A 22,042-nucleotide genomic window follows, 5' to 3' on the forward strand; every position below is an offset into this window, starting at 1 on the left:
TTTTTATTATTTACGTTTTTCAGTCTTGATTTCTTTTTTCACATGTTGTCAGTAAATCGTTTGCTTCTTTGTTTCATATGAAAATTAAAAGAAAGTATTAAAAACTGTTAAATGCAACTATTTAATGCATTCCATGCGGGGCAAGGTCGTGAATTCAATGATCGTCGTTCTTAAAGGTAATTACGAGATGAGGGGGGAAAACAAACAAACAAACGAACTTTTTTTATATGCCTGACAAGTGAAATTGCCAGGTCAGTGAACTACTTACAATGCTTACTAGAAGCTGAAATCCATTCCCTTAAACTGCTTAAACTTTTTATTAAAAAAATCAGAACAATTACGTTTTTTTTTTTGTATAATATGAGCATATAAGTTTGATATTTAAATCATAGATCGAAAGTTTCCATGTCATAGTAACGTAATACTTTTCTTGTTACGATTACTATTGCTACTAAACACTAGACATGGCATGAGAAAAGGAAGATCTAAACACTAGACATGGCATGAGAAAAGGAAGATCTTAACACTAGACATGGCATGAGAAAAGGAAGATTTAAACACTAGACATTGCATGAGAAAAGGAAGATCTAAACACTAGACATGGCATGAGAAAGGGAAGATTTTTCAGATTAAGAGCAAAATAACTTGCTCCTTGCCCATGTTCCAAGTAGTCGATTTTTTTTTTTGGAGGGGGGGGCGGGCGGATTTCTGTATGCTTATTGTCATTTGTTGCTTCTCTTCCTTCACTTTGCAATCGTGTTTGACATTTACGATTCCAAAATCATTCTGACTGTACTTCGTTTATTATACTTTTAAATCGAATGCTTCGTCAGCTGGCGTAGAAGTAATCAGGACGTCTACTTTTAGAAATTCAAGTAAAATAGCATATCGATGTGTAAATATTTGGAGAAGTTTCGTAACACATTTTTTGAATTGAAGTTACTGAATGTGCTTTGAAAACAGATTATTGATTAAACAAAAGCTGAACTTTTTACATATTTTAGATTTTGACCATTCATTACCAAATGTAAGGCGAAACTGACAATTCCTATATTATACCCATTAGTCTTGCAATGTTTCAGAGTTAATTCCATTAAATTGATTTCAAGATGAACAGAAACTGATGAACTGATTGTAAATTGTGACAATGTTTATCAATGATCAATTAATCGACTTCTATGCCAGATTGATGTGTACAAATGAATGATTATTGAATGTCCTACTAGTGACACTTGGCACTAAAAAGACAAAAAATGACAATGATATATATAACGAGACGGAGATAAAAATCTTTGACATCAACTGGTTAATTAATATGTTGATATTTTAAAATATCAGACCCTGATACCAATGGAGGTTTTTTGGTCTATTATATAAATTATATTTTTAGAATTTCCTTGGAATCATGTACAATGACTGATTTGCAATGCATTACAAGCTGTAAGTCGAGAACTTGGCTGTAGTGTAGAAAGTTCAAAGGTTTAAAAGAATCATGTTGTAAATATTTTAAGAAACGTCGATCTATATCTGGACGTTCTTTCTTGTCTGTGTCAATTTTTAAACCTTGTCAATAGTCTGTCTATATAGCTACTGTATCTGTTTAAGGAGTAAATCTTCGCTGGATCGAAGCACCGCCAGCAAAGGTGAAAGTCTCACAAGGCTTCAACACAACAACAGAGCTAATATTAGAAAGATCGTTCTATGAATGGGCCATAAACCAAAATTTCTACACGAAAGCAAATTTTTCTCAAGCCATAACGTGAGTTGTATCATTGTATTTACCAACCCTCTTCCTTACCCCTAAAAAACTGGAAAACCGGGGGGGGGGAATCTTCAACTGACACTTTTCTTTAGCTCTTTATAGATGGCACATAGTAATATTTACTAACATTGTTAATATTCTATTTTCATTTTAATTGAATCACAAAACTGCTTTTTATCTTTAAATACAAGAACTCAATATTGGTTCTACTAAATGTTTTGAGCGCGAACATATGTTTGAATTGAAGAAAAAAATATATATATATATGAACAAACAAATTCTGAACGAGCTTCCTACTATGTTGAGTTGAACGATTTGATAGTGCTGATTTACAAAAAAAGAGGTAGATCTTTACATCTACACAGGGACCCTGATGTTGCCAAAGAATGGTGTGAAACAACGTCATGCCCTACTGTTGCACAAGCTACTATTGAAAACTGCTGTATTTACCACATGAATATACACAGTTGTCCATTGTCTGACCCTACTGTCAAAAATGGTCTTTGTGGGCCTTGGATTCCTGCTTCTGGACAGATTATAACGCACTCTGAAGTTTTAGTGGGGAAAGCAACAGTCGGAAATTGGACTAATTATATTCCTGGATTGTACATGACCGGACAGACCTCCATAATTGCACATTTTAGAGTTGCTGGTACTAACATTGCCCTGTTTTTTTCACTCTACGTCAATCCAAAATCAGGTAAGAATGTTTATAATTTGCATATTTTTTAAATAGTTTTCATATCAACTTAAGTTGGCTTCAATCATGCATGCATGCCGCGTTTATTTTTGTATGGATGAAATAAATCTGCTCTCTCTCACTTGAAAGGTTTTTCCAGGGTTTTTTTTAAATAACAAATCTACGTATTTTCAAAATGGTTATAAATTTAACAGATTAACATAAATCGCTATTATTGTGGTATTTCCTGTTAATGCATCCCAGAAAAAAAACAAAAAAAAAAAAAACGCTTGTGCATCTCTCTGATCTTTGTAAATGCTACTCTTGTAAGACTTGTTATTGGAAATATTTCTTGGTGCGATATATATCTGATATCACGGAATTCAAACTATACTACTTTGGTCGCTGAAGTACAGATATTTCATGTATTTCATGAAAAGTACGTTTGATCAATAGAACATGTTATCCTTTGTATTAATTTGACATATTGTCAGGGAATTCCTCATCTTACTTATGGTCAGTATATAGGAAGCGTTTCAGCTCTTACAAATGATATATAGATATTTACATTAATCCATCAATTCTTCGATTTGCAAGGGGTCTCATTTACAATAGGGATCCAACAATTAAAGACATAGCAGATTATGTTGCAATCTTCGCTGAATGTTGTGAACTTTGATTTCAACGAAGTAAATTTTGCTAAGGTCAGGACCCTAAGAGCGAGAATAGATTAATATATGTTAAAGGTATTATGTCATGATCACACGGTATTTAGACATTTGTATGTACATTTAGAATGTGGAAATGATCAATGTGAAGATGGGGAAGATTGTTCAATTTGTCCTAAGGATTGTGGTATGTGTCCTCTGAAGGTCTGGCACTATGGTTTAATTGGTTCTGCTGTAGCTATCTTTGTTTTTGCTATCATAGGTATATACGGTGTAAGTATAGATTACATTGATAATTTTCAGTGACAGAATTATATATCTGCTCTCTGACAGCAGTTAATATAATACTCATATTTCTAAAAAAAATAAAGTCTTTGTTCGACCTGTTTTAGTATTAAGCATGGCATAAAGCTATGTCCTCTTTCTTATTTGTAGTGAAATGATTTTTTTTTCGTCCTCATTCAGCTTCTTTGATGATTGTTGTTATTGTTTTTTCTGGGGGGGGGGGTTACGTTAAAAATACCTTAGATAATTTTACTGTAGATAGCGTTACTGTATTCCCAGTGCTGGATATTTATATTAATATCCCAATTTATTTCAATTAGGTCAATACACGTCTAAAACATTACGCCCTTAAATAGAAAAATGATGTAAATTGTTATCTTTTTTTCAAAAGATCAAGTAAATATTTCTTGAATGGTCGAATACTTATTTAGGAAACGGAATAATAATGTAACCTTGATTTTATTTCAAGTACTTTGCCTATCAAAGGAGAAAATTGTTATACGACAATAGCTGGATACACAAATATGAGGACTTGATTACAAGTAAGAACCTTCAATTTTCATTTTTTTAATTCTTTCAATTGTTTCATGTTTTCCGACAGTTTTCAATTGAAATTTTTTAAATCATGAAGAAAAAAAAGAATTGTTAGCTGTGTTTACTAATGCGTATATACATCCAGAAATACCATAGAAACAGAAGACACTGTAGTATCAACATTTATATATCTATAAAGCGTGACGAAATCAAAAAGTTTTTTAAAAATATTTAAAAAAAATGCTTTACTAGTATCATTTGACTTCAAATAACAAAAACAAAATAGACTAATTATAACTGTGCAGCACATCTAAATTTGCAACTATATATATGATTTGTATTTATCAAAATCAGGTTTTATTTTCGCTACAAAGAAAAAACTGAAAAAAAAATATATAACTTCAAATAAATGCATGGTCTAAAATCCAATTGGTACCAGCTTAAGCTATTTTTTATGAACAGGCAAATTTCTGGGTTTATGTATGACCTGCTCAGTAGATAAGGACCTGGCAGATTTTCGATGTTTGTCCCTGTTTGTTCGTTCGTTTCTTATCAAGACACACTGTCAAGTCGACAGATTTTTTTTACTTAAAGTTTGAATACTTTTACAGGTGAGAACCAAATATGGATGGGTAGTATGGTCAGCAAAGCAGGCTTGAGTGATAGTGGATTCAACATGACCCAAATCTTTGTCACCACCGCTGATATGTGAGTAACATCCTGTTCTTTGAATGAATTTCATTTTAACAGAGACGATAGGAATCTTGTATATAAAAACAACAATGAAAAGTACTTTTTCGATCTCTCTCTGTATGGAAGAGTAATTAAGGGAACCAATGTTTTAGCAGAAATCAAAAGAAAGAAATCCAGGGACAAAGACCAAACATGGAAAACAGACATACACAACAAAGAACATTAAGTAACTAAAATACATACAAAGTAAAAAAAAGCACATGAGCAATTTGGACTCCACTAAAAACTGGGAGCATTGACTAGGTGCACTGGTAGGGTAAGCGTCCTCTGCTTTTCTAGAAACACCCGCCGAGTTGCTCAATAAAAATCAAGTCCGGGGTAGATAATAATAAATACGTATTTAGTTTCGAGAAAATTTTAATTTTTTACCAATTAAAACTGTTTGGTAACTGCTATTTTTCCCCTGTTTTGCTATGACGTCCAGATATAAAGCCGAATAATCCTGTTTTTTAACACGATACTACTGAAATTGTGTTGCTAATCAATAACAATAAAGGTACCAACATGGATATCCAATGTCAATAAAGTATTAATTTAAATTATTAATTTTGGGAGAAGAGAACGAAGAAAAATAAAACAATCTAAAAGAAATTTACATATTTCAATGTCTTTTGGCCATACATGCAATGCGACTTTTTCAGTGTCAATATTCATCGAAATGAGTCAATACAATACATATCATATATTGGATTAAGACTCATCCGATTCTTGATGTGTAATACAATATTTGTTTGCTAATATGTGATGTGTTACTAATAGCCTTCAAATCTTCCGGGAAAAAAAAGAAAAATCGACAACAGGAATTCAGAGGTGAAAAAGCTGAACAAAATATAGATTTTTGAAAATAAGCTGCTTTAGATCTAATTATTTTGTTTTCGAAAACAACTTCCTTTATTTAGGAGTTGTGTTATAGGTAAATTTGGCATATCTTACCTATTGTTTTGCACTATTCAGGCTTTCATTTTTTGAACGGACCGTGGCCGAACTCAAAATACCAAAGATTATACTGTGATATATACAGATATTTTAGCAGTTTTTTTTAAAAAAAAATTGCTTTAGCTTTTAGATTGTATCTGTTTATGCTTGTTCTTATTTTATTACTAATGAATATATAAACTAATGTTTCGATTAACGTAGAATTTTTCGTTTTGCTACATATACATTAAGATACTATAGTTAGTCTGGAGTTATACAATTACAAATGACTGACATATTTGTGTTACTCCTTGTAGTCAGTTCCCCATTTGTTAATATCTTGTATCCAACTGTTATTAACTGATATTAGAAAAAATATAAATTATTCAGGCTACAGTACGTCGATTCCCATAAGCATACTATTATCATGAGTGAAATCAAGTTAAATATGCCATCATCGAAAAGGACCGGTTAAACCGCCATTAACCTTAAGTCGGATGATTAAGATCAATTGATAGAAGCATATTTGCTGGCATACTAGATAGTCCAGCTATGAGTTGATTGGAGTAGTCTAAAATATAAAAAAAAAAAAACCGCTTTGGTCTTATTGTTATCTGTTGACCAACTTTTGTCCACTCCAATTTCAAAAGTTCATTTATCTTATGAAGGTTAGTTATCAAACAACAGTTGTAATAAGTGATTTGATATTAATTATTGAAATTTTTCATTTTATCGATATAGTATTTTACTTTTCGGAGTATATATCTACTAATTGAAGATGAGGAAAATTTTTCAAAATGTTATATCATTATGTAATTTTCCATAATAGAGATGGGAAAACAGTTGCCATAAAGAAACTTGAAAAGAAGTCGTTCTGTGTAACAAAATCAATTAGAGAAGAAGTACGGACGGTCAGGTGAGCAGTACTTGTAAATAGAAGCAATCATAACCATACTGCTCTTATGTAGAAAGTTGAACTCATTTTTACCACTATTTCTATCAAGATCGTCATTGTCATTTTTATAGTTTATACCTGCTGACAATTTATGACACACTTGCATGTTGCTGACAACAAATGTACTTGTTTCCTTCTCCATCCTGCGATCTTGTTTTCTTTACAGTATCATAAAGTAGTACACGTATATATAGTGTTCAGTATCATATTCTTTCATTTCTTTAATTTTTGGTATAACGTTATTTTAGTATTGTTGGTGCACATTTTTCGTTGTAGTTCAGGATTTTTGGTTTGTTTTCAATTTTCAATTATTTTATTTCTTGCTTGACCACTGTTTCCTTTGTTGTTAACCTTTACTTTACTTTAGTATGTTGCTTTTAGCAATTGATGATGTCAGTTTTTGTGTGTCAAGCGTATTTAAAATTATAAAGAATAAAATGACAGTATCTATTCATTCATTTGAGTTTATTCAGAATTAGTTCAGATAACTTATAACTATAATTTTTATTGAGCACTAACCAAACCCGATACGCGTTTAATGCGTGTCATTTTTTTTCCATACACATGAAATACCGATATTTTTAAAGAATGCATTGGAATGCGTTTGTGGACATCGTTTCCTTTTTGGTTAGTGACATTCCTATAATTTATATTCTTTTATTTTGGCTTTCCAGACAAATGGACCACCCGAACATTTGTAAGTTTGTTGGTGGTTGTATAGAAGTACCTAATGTGGCTATTTTGATGACCTACTGCCCTAAAGGAAGCCTTAATGATGTTCTTCTGAATGACGATATACCGTTATCATGGTCTTTCAGGTATAAGTAACATTAAATATGATATTTAACTGGTCGTGATAACGTTACAATTATTCCTATGTCATTCATTGTAGCCTTTCTTTCAGTACAAGTTAACTATTTTTTAAGTACAAACCAATTATTTGCCACAATGGAAGTATTTTATGATCATTATCTAACAAAAAGAAAAATATCAACAGACTGTCTATGGTTGAGTTTGAATACCAATTAATGCTGTAACTTTGATGTCTGTTTTCAGATTTTCTTTTGCCACAGATATTTCGAGAGGAATGAAGTATTTACATAGCCATAAAATAATTCATGGACAATTGTGGTCTAGTAATTGTGTTGTTGATGACAGATGGTCGGTGAAGGTTACAGGTAAATACCGAACTCTTTTTTACCTCACTTTTATTCACCTCATACCTATTCTATTCCTTTTCATGCCTTTATGTTCATATCATTTCTTGTTTTTAATATCAATACTACAGTTCATCGCTTTAATGTCAGTATTAGTTATGATGGTTATGAAAATGTTTGATTACTTAAAGATAAATCGAATATGAAGTCCTCTAGAATCACAAGATCACAAGTAACACATCATAAGGTATACAAAGCAGTGATTGAAATGAAGCTGCTCAAAACAGAAAGGTTTGTTATTAACACATTCAAGTCTAACATTTGTCATCTCATCAGAACTGTTGTTGGCTATTTATAGATTTTCATTTAATATTAGTATTTAATTCTATTTGTTTTAATTTACGGTTACACAAACAGACTAAAACTAAAGTTTTTTGATTCAAACAATAAAAACTAACCAAATGAGACGGGAGTTTTTGTCATTGTACCGGATATATTTTTGTTAATCAAAATATTTTCAATCAATCAATTAAGTCTACTTATCCACTAATTACCTCAGATCGGTTGGATTCTTAGATTGGCTTAGGTGAATCCAATCCAGAAAGTCGTCACTGAATGTGACATCGACAGAACTTACTGGTGAAAATAATTTACGTAGAATTCCCATTCATAATTCGAACTTATTAGAACGGATCATCAGAAGCTCAGTAGTGCTTTTAACCGATATAATATGACATAATATAATTTTTGGAAATTATGCATTTTTATTAATAAAAGTCAATAATATATACACAAACTTAAAGAAAAGTTCAAACATCGTGTTTTATTTCGAGTAAATACTGTAACTTGTCCAAATTATTATATAGCAAGACTTGCCAGATTTTATTCGCTTGCAATGCGACAGGTGCTGCTGGCGAAGCCGGACATGCTTAGCCTTTCGGAGCACCAAATACACCTCCAGTTTTTGGTGGGAGTTCGTATTGCAAGTGTTTGGTTTTTTGTCCTGTTTTCCTTATCGCCAGTTTTTAGTTTTACTGTATTTTGTTTTGTTCGCTACATTGTGTATGTATATCGTCTCTGTTCCTGTTTTCATACATTGGCATGTACTTATATTTTAATGTCTCTGAATTGTGCTATTTGTAACGCTTCGGTATTTTTTTCCGACATTTGACCTATTAATTACGATACATTCTTAGTCCTTAAACATGGAAGTAATGACAAGTACATTGTTAAATATACTTTGTTACAGACTACGGATTAGAAACATTTCGAAAACCTGATATAGAGAACGAAGACCGTGTTAAGACAAAGCACCAGGTATATTTTGCCCCTGAGCTCATTCACCGCACGACCACCAAGACCGAACAAAGTGATGTCTATTCCTTTAGTGTTATACTGATAGAAATAGCTACACGCGGAGATCCTTATCAGGTAAAATTGCTTCTAATTACAATAATGACTTGATAAATATATCTTTATTTTTTTATTTGACTGTAGTTCATTGTTCTCCTTAAGCCTACTTTTTAGCTCATCTGACCGAGGGCCATGTGAGCTATTGCCATCATTTCGCGTCCGTCATCCTCGCCGTTAACAATTTTTTTAAAAACTCTTCTCCTCTGACACTACTTGACCGATTGGAACCAAACTTGGTATGAATGTTTCTTGGGGTACCCTTATCATAAGTCTTACCAAAGTCTTCTTGAGTCAATAGTTTGGACAATTTCTTGTTAAAAGTATCGCCCTTGAAAGGCAAAACTTAACTAGGTGAGCGATTCAGGCTGTATTGATTTCTATAGTTATTATGTCTGCTTATAATCAACATTGTTATACGATTTTTTCCTAAAGGTTCTATTCATGGCGCGTTACCTAACGTAAGTAAATAAAGAGTTTTCTGCAGATGTTCTACACCAGTCTGGCTTATATAAAATTTTCACTTCTTTAGTGAAGGTCAATAAAACACTTTTCACAAATTTCTGACGAAAGACTATTTGTATTACTGATATTTTATTGGTTTATTTCTGTACAAGTGGTGCATCACGATTGCATAAGTGCCGCAAAAGTTGAAACAAATATTTGAGGTTATTCCTTTTCACCGGCATTAGTACTCATGAACTGACGTTGGGAAGATTGTGTTAGCATAAGGTTTACTTAATATCAGTATTTTCAATCCCATTTCAAACGTGTTCAACAGAATCATATTCTAATGCTGATGATAGGAAAGGTAGTACTTACTGTTTTATACTATTAACGCCAGTGAAAAGTTCTTATTCATATTAATAGAAAACGACAATAAGTAGAGCCTTTATAGCTCTCGTTCCACCATTTGCCAATATGTCCTTCCATTCTGATCTTCGACATTGGGAAACAATTGTATAGATTCACGCTGTGATCTTTTCATAGTTACTTTATAAAAGATTACTCTTAGAAAGTGTTTGATCTTATGGTAATTTTACTTTCTTTTTCAATAAAATGATGAACAAGTAAAACCATCGTCTGATTTATGTTAAACCAGATCATCTCACTTTCTGTGATTAAAATATTCCTTTTTTTGTGATAAATAAAACTGTCACTATGCTTTAATGTCAATCGACTCGCCTATTCAATACGTTAAAACACATTGGACGCTTTGATAGAGAAAATGTGAACAAACCGTTATCAAAAGAAGGGCCTATGACTTCATTTTTCTCATGCTCCTTAATTTATTTAAGAGACTTTGTCATAAATCATTTACATTTTTGTATCCGTCGAGGGGGTTTACCTCTTCCACTTGAACGAAATTAGAAATGTAGCACATTTAATATTCTGCTGAAGTCAAAATCTAGGACTTCAGTGATGAATTTGTTTGTCATTTTTCATGAATGCATTAAATAAATCAATGAAACCTTGCTTAATGCTTCTTAGAATTTCAGATGAAGGATACAACAGGCACTTTGAAGTCAGACTCATATTTTGACCTATACTTAGAGATGGATGGTATAGGAAAACTATGACCAAACTTAACGACAAACGTGATGACTTTTCATTCAGAATTGTGAACTTTCCTTTCATCTGTGGCAAAATTCCTTCAGCACCTGCGTATGGAGTTTTCATATCACCAATCACACGTTACGCCAGAGCTTGCCGTAACTATGCAGACTTTTTATATTGCGCTAGACTTCTTACAATTAGGATTCTGGAACAGGGTGATGTTGCTACAAGGATTGAAGTCATCACTAGAGAAGTTTTATGGTCGTCATCATAAACTCGTGGGTCGTTACGGTGTATCCATCTGTACCATGAAAACTGATTTGTTCAACGTGTCATAGTCTTCCTTTCCTCTTTCGTCTGCCCGGACTTGACTTGAGCAACTCGGTGGATGTTTCTAGAAAAGCAGAGGACGCTTACCATACCGGTGCACCTAGTCCATGCTCCCAGTTTTTAGTGGAGTTCGAGTTGCTCTTTTACTTTCGTTACTTTTTTGGTTATTTTATGTTTTTTGCTGTGTGTGTCTGTTTTTCATGTCTGGTCTTTGTCCCTGGATTACATTTTTTTTTATTTCCACTAGAAGCTTGTTTCCCTTGATTATTCTTAAGCAATATTCCACACATATGCATGTTCTAATGCTTAGTTCAATTGCGTATTACAAATATATTTTGAAAACCGTAAAAGTGTAAACTTAAAATTTTAAAATTGATTTACAGCATTATCAGAACAGGGTTTTATTTGAAAATGTAAATACTTCTATTCTGTTGATCTACAGCAGTATATTCCTTAACGCAGATACTGCATAACGTCGACCTTGGTACATTATACTTACAGGTGCAACTAAAACTGATTAAACCAGATTCATTGTTCACTGTTTACAGCTGTAGTCATAGTATGGTCTGGCTGAGTTCCCCAAGGAACAAAGCTGGGACCACTATGTTTCCTAATCTACATCAGCGACATGGAAAACTCAATATCCAAAAACATTACACTAAGGCGGTTTGAAGGTAAGTCGTCGCTACACTATCGGTCCATCAAAACCACCGAATATGGAAATCAGCTGCAGGAAGACGTAAAAAGTCTGACCAAGTGGGCAGACACTTGGCAAATGACTTTCTTTCCAGGAAAAATAATATATACTGCGGATCAAGAAAGAAAACAAAAAATTATGAAATACTGGGTCATGCGATAACAACAGTGCATTAGTACAAGTACTTGGGAGTTGAACTACCAGAACTAAGTTGTGAGCCTCATGTCATCAAGACAGTGTCAAAGGCAAACAAGGCCCTTGGATTCCTGAGAAGTAACATCGGCAAATGTCTCAGGACATTTAGGTAAAGGCATATCCTGACATATATACGCCCACACCTAGAATAATCTTCAGCAGTGTGGGATCCATGCAGAAAACAACACCTGAACACAACTGAAATTGTCCAGAGAAAAGACGCTAGAATTATCACATCAACATATCGTCGAGAAGCAGAGATAGGCACTAACATCTTAACCAACTTAGGCTGGACTTATCTACACTCAAGACGTAAAACCAGCAGACTTACTCTTTTCTAGAAAGCCACATATGATAAAGCAGCCATTAATATTTCATCCTGCGTCAAACGACCGTACATATCTACGAGAAAATTCCATTCTGAAACATTTTTCCAAATTAATACTTCCACAGATGCTTAACAACTTCGTTTCCTAACCGCGTACCATTACTCACTAGACCCTAGGTGTCAACACCATACTTATACTACAGCTGTTAAAAGTGAATCATCTGATTATAACTAATTTTTACTTGCACTTTAAAATACATTGCAACCAATAGTTACCAACCACATGTTCAATTTTATCTGTTTTTTTTATGACAGATTACTGTAGTCATTATTCTTTATTTTCTTTACATATGTATATCGAAAAGGTTAAATAGTTCATGTATGTAAAATGAGTATATGTGAAATAAATTTATGTGTTGTCTTCATAGCACACCATGCTTATTGCCATTTCTTTACTGCAAGTGGACTTCTACATTCAATTTCTATTTCTTTGAAATACCAATGACGAATACTTTTAAGATCATTGTGCACACCGCCCACATTTGTTCGAAATAAGAGTTTTCCTTGCTTTGCACTGGAAAACGGATTTTACAAAAGATGTATCGTTCTTACAAGTACATTTGTATATACCCATTATTCCTTCTTTATTTGTCAGTTCGTACTTGTTATTTATACCTGCGTTATTTCCTTATCATTCAAATTGAAAAGTTTTTTTTTAAATTGCTTTAAATGTAGCTATGATAGTTTCTGATAGAATTAAAAATTGTATGATTAGTCGCGCTTAATATAATATGGGCATATGTAACACATTAAATTTTATTTTCATAGTTTTTTTTGTCCGACGCAGTTTGTATAGTTTCGCTTTTTACCCTTTGACCTTAAAGACGCTCTTTCATAGAAACACAAGTCACCTGATCGCATTTTTGTTTCCCGATGGGGCAAACACTGATAACATGGCGTTCGAAAAAAAATGTATCGACATTGTGCGCAATAAGCTATTTCCTGAATGGAATGTAGAAAATTATAAGTAAAAAGAACAAAAATTCATTGCGATGGCTATCTTTTATTTTAAAATAGTACTTGTTTTATCAATAGGATGAGGACCCCTTAACGGTACCAAGTGACTGGCAGCCGCCGTTACCTACATTTGAGAAAACATTTAATGATAATTGTTGTCCATGTCCAGAGGAATACTGCAAGGTAATATAACAAAAAAATTAATGTTATTTATGTTACTGGTTTGACAATTATCAAGTTCAACACAATGACACGATTTAAGTATTGGAAACTCTTAATGGTTGTGTAATGTAGGATCCTTCATTAAAATAAGAAATGATTCAACACATGTCAAAAACATATAGATACAACTATTGATATTATGTATTCTCTGTTTACGTTTCAATTCATTGTTTTTATTGTAGTTTTAAAAGATGTGGGAGATTTTCTTGGTCTGTAGAGTTTTATCATTTTATATTAGTATAAATAGCGTAAACTAAAAAGCTAATAGTTTTATTTTAATATAAGTAGCTTGAAGAAATACATCTTAAACAAATTAATCCAAATTAAATTACATCTAAAAATCATTTATTTTGTTATAACTTACTTACATGCAGCTTGTTTCAATAACAAGAGCTCACAACCCACTCGATAGACCATTATTTGATGCCATCAAACGACGTATACAGCGGCTAAATCCCAATAGACAAAACCCGGTTGATTTAGTAATTTCTATGGTAAGTGACATGCGATATTGCGATATATGATCGAATAAACGAGTTTTCAATCGAATAGGGCAGTTAAAATCCCATTGTTGGAGGTGAATAGTCTTTAAGTCTTTGCGATATTTGAGTTTACATTCGATAGTTACATGCTATTGTTAAAGGAGGTTATATATATAGCATGATTTAACAGGTAACTGCAACCTTCACAAAATATTTAATCTTTGGTGCCACAGTACTCACTCCTGGAATATGTAGTCCGTAGAATGAAGTCATTAAATGGAAAACTATTAAGGGCATCCTCTTAATAAAATGTCAAGCTTTAGCCATTACGGTTATGTTTGTAAATTCATTATTTTATAAGCTTAATGGTGGTCATCATGACCTGACTGAAAGTAAGCGTCTACGTGATAGTTATAGTTAGCGACCACAAACTACCTTAAAATCAGCTTTCTGTTAAATTGATGTTAAAGAAATCTTAAAAGCATGTATGATCTTGAACTTGGCAGGTAGCTTTTGATCCAAGGTGTTGATGGATACGCCTAAAAATTTCACAGTACATTTTATTCTAGAAATCTTTTTAACACAGCTGAATCGATACAAAAAAATAATTTCGATGTACCACCGCTACCTTAGAACCTGCCTTCTTTTAAGAATAACTATGTTCTAATTACCCGCTACTCCCGGAATTAAGAATGAACAACACGTATATGTTTCAGATGGAGAAATATTCAAAGCATTTAGAAACTATAGTCGCAGAAAGAACCCAAGACTTGATTGTTGAGAAGCAACGAACTGAAACATTATTATACAGTAAGTTTTATATTGACTGACTAGGGTATTTATTCAAGACATGAAATAATGTTTCAAAACGCGGAAGGAAATTCTATGAAGTGCAAAAGTTTTCATGCGGCGCAATTGTAAAGAACAAAGTATTCAGTGACACTCATCATTTTAATGGCCATTAAAGCCTTTGATCAATTCACTTATTTTTCTCTTCCTGAAAACAAAAAAAAGTTATTATTGAGTGTCAGTAACTTTACATGCAATGTTTAACTGGCTATGTTTTGCTCATAAAAGTGTATTAAAACTCAAAGTATCACGATATGACTTATCAAAGAACTTAACTTGCGACAACTTCCACAAGAAGCCGTTATGCTTTCTCTTTAAGTCATCTTATTTTCCTGTCTATATGGATAAAACCGCCGACACAAATTGCTACATCAAGTGAATCTGGTAATTTGACAGGGACATCACAGTGTTTAGTCAGGTTAAACATTTGGCAATCACTGAAAGTTAAATAACATCAATTTTCACACTATGAACATAAACAAGTATATTTTTTCGATTCTGATTCATTAGTTTGAAAGTCAATATTCTGTTTTCCAATGATTGAGTTTTATGATTAAGTTATATATAGAGGTTTTCAGTACATTAGTTCCACTTTTTGGGCTATTAATCTTTATTTTGTTGTGTTGGTACTTCATTTTGATATGACGAAAACCATATTTTTTGTGTTTTTGTCTTAACAAATTAAAAGTGGTTATCGTTTTTGAAATACAATATTGTGCCAGTACTTGATATCAACTCAAATGGTTTACAGAGTTTTTGTTAGGTGATGGCATTATGAACTCTTGGATTTTATACCAAAACCACAAAATAATTAACCTACGCACTTGCTTTCACGAGAGCAATTTCTGAAGAATTTTTTTTAAAAATAAGTAAATGCTATTCATGAAAACATATGGCAATTGACCATATCAGAAATTACACATCCGTCCTCGTAAAAAATGTTTCGCCGTCGCACATGACAATAACAATAGCTATCTTGAAATGCAAATGTCATGCAGTTTCTGTATTAGTTTAGGTCTATTATAATGTATTTCACGCCCAGGTGAAGTATACTCTACATTGAAAATTTTGAAATCTAGATAAGTAAAGAACAGTTTGTTAAGAATTTATGCCATTTTAATTTTGTAGGTATGTTACCTAAGTCAGTGGCAGATTCCCTGAAGACAGGGAAGTCGGTACAGGCAGAATCATTTGATCAGTGTACAATATACTTTAGTGATATAGTCGGTTTTACTGTTTTGTGTTCTAAAAGCACTGCTTTACAAGTCGTTGGACTGTTAAACAAACTTTATACAGTGTTCGATGAGATTATTGAACATTTCTGCGTATACAAGGTAGAAACAATTGGTGATGCATGTAAGTTTAACTGCAGTAAAAAGCTATCCATTTTGCCTTAAATCCTTGATGTATAATGTTGAAATAAGTAACAATAAATTTAAATGATATTTCTGTATGACTCTGTTCTATGGAAACCGCAAGTTTAAAGTTCTCTGAAAACTTTTGCTAAATTGGGTTAATGTTATTGTAAAAAAAAATTCCTACACTACGATCGCGCTTTGATTGACAAATAAAGCTAATGTTTACAGTGGAAATGACAATAATGATCTAACGTCATTTAATTGTAAGAAATGGACGCTTTATTATTCTTTGTCTTTGTTTGTTATACTTTGTTCAATACTCATTTAAACGTGATTCTTCTTAATGAACCAACATTGTTTATAAACAATTAAGGTCAATAATACTTCGCTTCTTGGAACTATGGTTTCATAATAATCAGTATGTATAAGTTTACATTTAAAAATGTTTGTTTATTTTGCAGATATGGTTGTATCGGGGTTGCCTAAAAGAAACAGAAATCATGCATCAGAAATTGCCAAAATGTCGTTACTTATAGTAGAAGCAGCTAAAAAGTTTCAGATTCCACATATTCCGGAACATCCTTTAAAAATTAGAATAGGTCTCCATTCAGGCAAGTAGAGAATGGGAAAACAATGCATCCCTTTTAAACCCTATTGCTTGAAATGACATGTACAGTTTCATTTTTTAAAAAAAATAGTGCTGATTTACCGATATCATATTCTTTTTGCATATTTGTAATCATGACTTTCAAAACTTAAATGTTTCAGTTCAGCAGTATTTCTAAGCTATTTTGTAAAGGAATTTTTAAAAGTGTTTGGCCTGGAACGTATAGCATGGTGGTTGGTCTTACAGAAAAGCAGAAACTGTCGGCCCTTTCGGATAATGAAAAATTAAAAAAAAAACGTTATTCAGACGTGTCAGAAAAAATAGTAGAGGGAAATTACAATAGTTGCTGTAAAATGTCCCACCTTTTATTAAATCTGTTTGGTTTTATTTGTTGTATACGATGCACGTGTGAAAGTTTTTCTTTCATATTTTTTATGAATAGTCACTACGGTTTATTTTGTAACAGTTTGGAAAGAAATCAGATGATATTCTATTTAGACTAAAATAGTGTCTTTAATGGTTGTTATTATGTAATTTTATTATGAAGGCAATATAAATTATATTTACAACTAAGATACAGTCAAGAATATATATAGCTCTATTTGTAAGTGTTTACTGTTGCTCCATAAAAAGCACATTATTATGTGATAAAAATCCTAATAAACATAAGAGTATGAACAAATGTTTAACAGAAAAATACAGAAATAATGAAAAGAAAGACAACTGTGTTGTGCAGATTATCCATTGTTTCATTTCAATTAAGGGTGTCTTACGCTGAACAAAAAACAAAAAACAAAACAAAACAAAACAAAACAAAAAGCAAAAAAAAAAAACAAAACAAAACAAAAAACAAAACAAAACACACACAAAAAACAAAACAAAAAACAAAAACAAAAAAATAGGTAGTGTATGTATAACGAAGATATGTTTCATTTTTTGAAAGCGTATTTATGCCTATCTACAAGTACAAATATGAAAAAAGACTACGTTTTTTGTTAATATGCTATTGTGTTATTGTAATAGTATATGTACAATGTATTAAAAATAATATTAAACTATAGGTTACGTATGTGCTGGAGTGGTAGGCAGGACCATGCCAAGATATTGCCTGTTCGGTGACACAGTCAATACAGCATCCCGAATGGAATCAAATGGAGAAGGTAATTCTGACATAACACAGTTACTAATAGACGTACATTCACCAATCAGGATACCACCTCTTACATTTCAGTTTTTCAGAACCATATAAGTCACATGAAATCTTTCTACACAACCAATCTGACAGCAGGAAGGTAAAGCAAAAATATTCTGTTGCCGTTACCAAGGAGTAATCAAGGGAACCACGATTCTAACGAAAATCAAAAGAATGTTATCCAGGGACAAAGACCAGACATGGAAAATAGACATACACAACAAAGAACATAAAGTAAATAAAATCATACATACATAGTAACAAAAATAAATTAGCAACTCGGACTCCACTAAAAACTGTGAGCTTGGACCAGATGCACCGATAGGGAAAGCGTCCTCTGATTTTCTAGAACCCGCCGAGTTGCTCATAAAATGCCAAGTCCGGCGTAGACGACAGAGGAAAGGAAGACTATGACACGTTGAACAAATCAGTTTTCATAGTGCAGATGAATGCACCGTAACGATCCACGAGTTCTTCTCTAATGATGATTTCAAACTTGTAGCAACATAACCCTGTTCCAGAAACCTAATTGTAAGAAGTCTGCCGCGATACAAAAAATCATGCGTAGTTACGGCCAGTTCTGGCATAACGTATGAGTTGTGATATGAAAACTCCATACTCAGGTGCTGAAGGGATGCTGCCACAGATGAAAGGAAAGTTGACAATTCTGAATGAAGAATTTTGTCCAACCAATATTTGAGATATATCCGATAGAAAATGACGAGAACAACAAATAGCCTAATGGATTGTGTGAAAGAGTAATCAAAGGATTCAAGATTCGAGCGGAAATTAAAAATATATATTCCAAGGATAGACAGGGACAGGGAAACAAAAAAAAACTGTAATTGAATAATTGATTGTTTGAGATAAATTATTTTGATATTGAGGGACAAAGACAAAACACAGAAAACTCTGATCAAACATATCTATTATATATCTGTTGCAGCGTACAGAATACATATAAGTAACGATACTTACACAGACCTTGTGCTTTTTGGTGGATTTAGATTTGAAGAGAGAGGGTTGATCACTGTTAAGGTAAAAATAACTTTTGTTGTTAATGAATTCAGTTTCAAATAAATATGCTAATAAAGATTAAATCTTGTAACAATTTCGTTCACTGACCTTTTTTTACAGATCTCTCATGCATTGTTTAATCTTAATCTTCATAGACAAAGTATTATAAAAGTTGATTCTTCCAAAGTAGTCAGAGGGATGCGTAGACCTGATGCATGTTATTTCTTATCAAAATAATTTAAAATAGAAGAGCACTAATATGCATTTGAACCATTTTGATGCTTTCATAACAGAAGCAAATAACGCATATGATCACAAACTTGTATATGATTTGATTTTAACGTTGGTCAAGGATGGACCTGGAGAACATCTGAATTTTGATAAGCCATTAAAAGCAGGAGAAAAAACTCGAAATATGAGTATGGCACTATGAGCCCGGGCAATAGTAGAAAGAAACTATTGACCGGGTAAGAACAATTAAGGCCTTTTGGAAGAACTAGTAAAAACTAGTAAAAAAGTTTCAAAGAATTTCAAAGAAAATAAATGCTGAAAAAAAATTACAGAATGCTAGTATCGTCTATAAGATATCGGGTATTAGACTATAATTTTGCGCCCCCCTCCAAAAAAAAAAAAAAACTAAAAAACTAATAACATACATATTTTCAAAACACAGTAGAATGAATGAAGATTAGGAAAATGAATATTCATTATGATGAAGCCACAGTTGTACATTATGCAGCGAAAACTGCCAAGAACTGTGGATGTATTTTTTTCATTTCGTTTGGTTTTTTTTTGACATATTTGCATCCGGAAAACTATGTCTATACGCACATAAGTACATAGTTTCAAAAATGTGGTAAACTATGTAATAATGAAGTTACTCCTTGGGTGTGGACACATATTCTTTGCCAGAAAAATGGCTGGAAAGTGATCAAAAGTATAAAATGAACAGAAAATCAGAATCTTGGGACTCCAAGCAGTTGTTTTGCCTTTTTAATGCACATGTATTTAGAAACCCGTACATTCTCTCAGTTGTTCTGGATTCAAGTTTCAAAATTCATAATTGTTTACAATTCAGTTTTTGCCAATAAGAGCTTTTCACGCTCTTTCTCATCTACAATAACAATACCAACTCAATCCATGATAACATTTTATAATAACACATAGCAATACAGATTGTGTACACTAGAATTTGTTTAATACAGTTTTGAATAAAATATTTCAGGGCAAAGGAGAAATGAGAACTTGGTGGTTGACAGGATTTGATAGTGACATCTGAATTAACATTACCCACAGATCCAGATTTAATTTTAATTGGATATAATTTGGCATACATATTCAAGACTATTTTGACCATATATAAGTCATCGTTGGGAAAACAATCACTGATAAAAATTATTTTATAGCCTTTGAATTAAATTTGTACTTACACATTCATTATTTCGGAATAACTGATAATTTATTATGTAATATAATAGAAATCAACCAAAAAGTACTAGTTTTCTAACCATTTATTCGTCTGAATTGTCCATACGAGTTGTATATATATTAGAACTGACTACTCCGGAGTATATTTACATTTTTTTCGGTGAAATTATTTTTTTAAAAATTTAATTCGTATGTTGTCTTGTCATGTATGTTATTGATTTTTTTTATTTTACAATTCTATACTCCGTCTTTTTTTGACGAAATATAAACTAAGTGTAAACTTTTCTTTCTTTTCTATAGCAATTACCATACGCTATTAGTTTTAAATTGTAATAAAAAACATAAAAGAAGAACACGTCAATTTTTTGTCAAATTTGAAGCGTATAAAATGTCTAAATTTTGATGTTATATTTTAACAAAATAATCTGTATTGGCAAAAATTGGCATTTATTTTTGTCGTTGAGTTTACAAAAAAGAAACTGTATATCGAATCCTTAGTATGACGTCACTATAGGAAAATGTCATGACATGCTATAAATATTAAGAATTGTAAGTAAAGTGATTGGTACCCTGCATTGTAATAAAACAATTCACAGAGTATTTAAAGTAGACATTGTATATATAACTACACACAAATGAAGAAAGCAACAAACACACAAATGGAAGAATCGAATATGACTAAACTACTGAAAAATGATGTTGAAACTAGTTTGCATTATGTACTATGAAAATACTATTGTTCGTGGGGTTCCAATTTTCGTGGTTTTCGTGGTTAGGTCAAACCTCGAAATTTGGTTCCCACCGAATAGTAGATTTCCATTGACGTGTTTACTGAATACTTCAAAACCACGAATTCAAGAATCCGCAAACTTGTGTTTCTTCCCTGTTCCACGAAAATTGGTATTCACCAATTAAAGTACATTCACAGTAACTGCCGTTTGTTTTAATGAAAATTGCTTTTGCGATCGTTTCAGAGTTAGTTATCACTTATTCATTTGTTAAACACTTTGAACAGAAAGCCTTTTTTTAAAGCAGGACATGAAATGTGTTTTAAGATTGCATGTATAATCATAAATCTAATTTACTTATAGTTTGTTGTTTAAAATGCTCTCATGAACATAATTAAAATATGCTTTGATATTGCATATAGCGTCATGCGATTTTTTTTATAATTTGTATTAGCCAGACTTTTTAACCAAAACAATTACAAGTTAGTTGCTTCAATACAAGGAGAAAGTGCAACATTGAAGGGGGAATCCATTGAGAAAACAACAATATTTTACTCACTAAAACGAACAGCATATACACCAGTAAGAACCTAAGGGAACTCGGATGCTTTAGAAAGGCGAATAGCGCTTGCCTCTTGTAAAGTACCACTCATGCAGTTCGTTGAAGATTCTACCTGTTTAAAGAGAATAGTATATATCATCACAAATGTTTAGTTGTTTGTCTTATAGATAACGTATACTCTATATCGGTCAGTTAGGTCTTAACGTGGAATTTTTGACATAGCAAAATAAATCTGTAGAACGTGTGCCTGGCCCTTTTAAATATTGTGAAAGACGCTGCGTCTTAGGCCTACAAAATTGTGTTTCCGGTCACCCTACTGTCCCTCCTTCAGTCCCCCTATCTAAAAGTGGTTATT

At 32.3% G+C, this 22,042-nt stretch overlaps 1 protein-coding gene across 1 annotated transcript; it reads left to right on the forward strand.

The window, feature by feature from the left end:
• The first annotated feature begins 157 nt into the window (after positions 1-157).
• LOC148629341 (atrial natriuretic peptide receptor 1-like) lies at positions 158-21,429 on the forward strand. Its single transcript, XM_088574613.1, has 18 exons — positions 158-176; positions 1,606-1,759; positions 2,128-2,462; positions 3,237-3,382; positions 3,864-3,936; positions 4,540-4,636; positions 6,426-6,512; positions 7,226-7,369; positions 7,608-7,729; positions 8,958-9,139; positions 13,321-13,425; positions 13,839-13,958; positions 14,663-14,756; positions 15,924-16,151; positions 16,615-16,764; positions 17,822-17,920; positions 18,899-18,990; positions 20,195-21,429. Exons 1-18 carry the CDS (start codon positions 158-160, stop codon positions 20,246-20,248), a joined length of 2,301 nt encoding a protein of 766 aa, XP_088430739.1. The 3' UTR covers positions 20,249-21,429.
• The last annotated feature ends 613 nt before the right edge of the window (positions 21,430-22,042 follow it).

The sequence above is a fragment of the Perna viridis genome, chromosome 1 (genome assembly GCF_037379345.1).
Source record: "Perna viridis isolate PV_CMFRI_1.1 ecotype Kerala chromosome 1, ASM3737934v1, whole genome shotgun sequence".
NCBI lineage: Eukaryota > Metazoa > Mollusca > Bivalvia > Mytilida > Mytilidae > Perna > Perna viridis.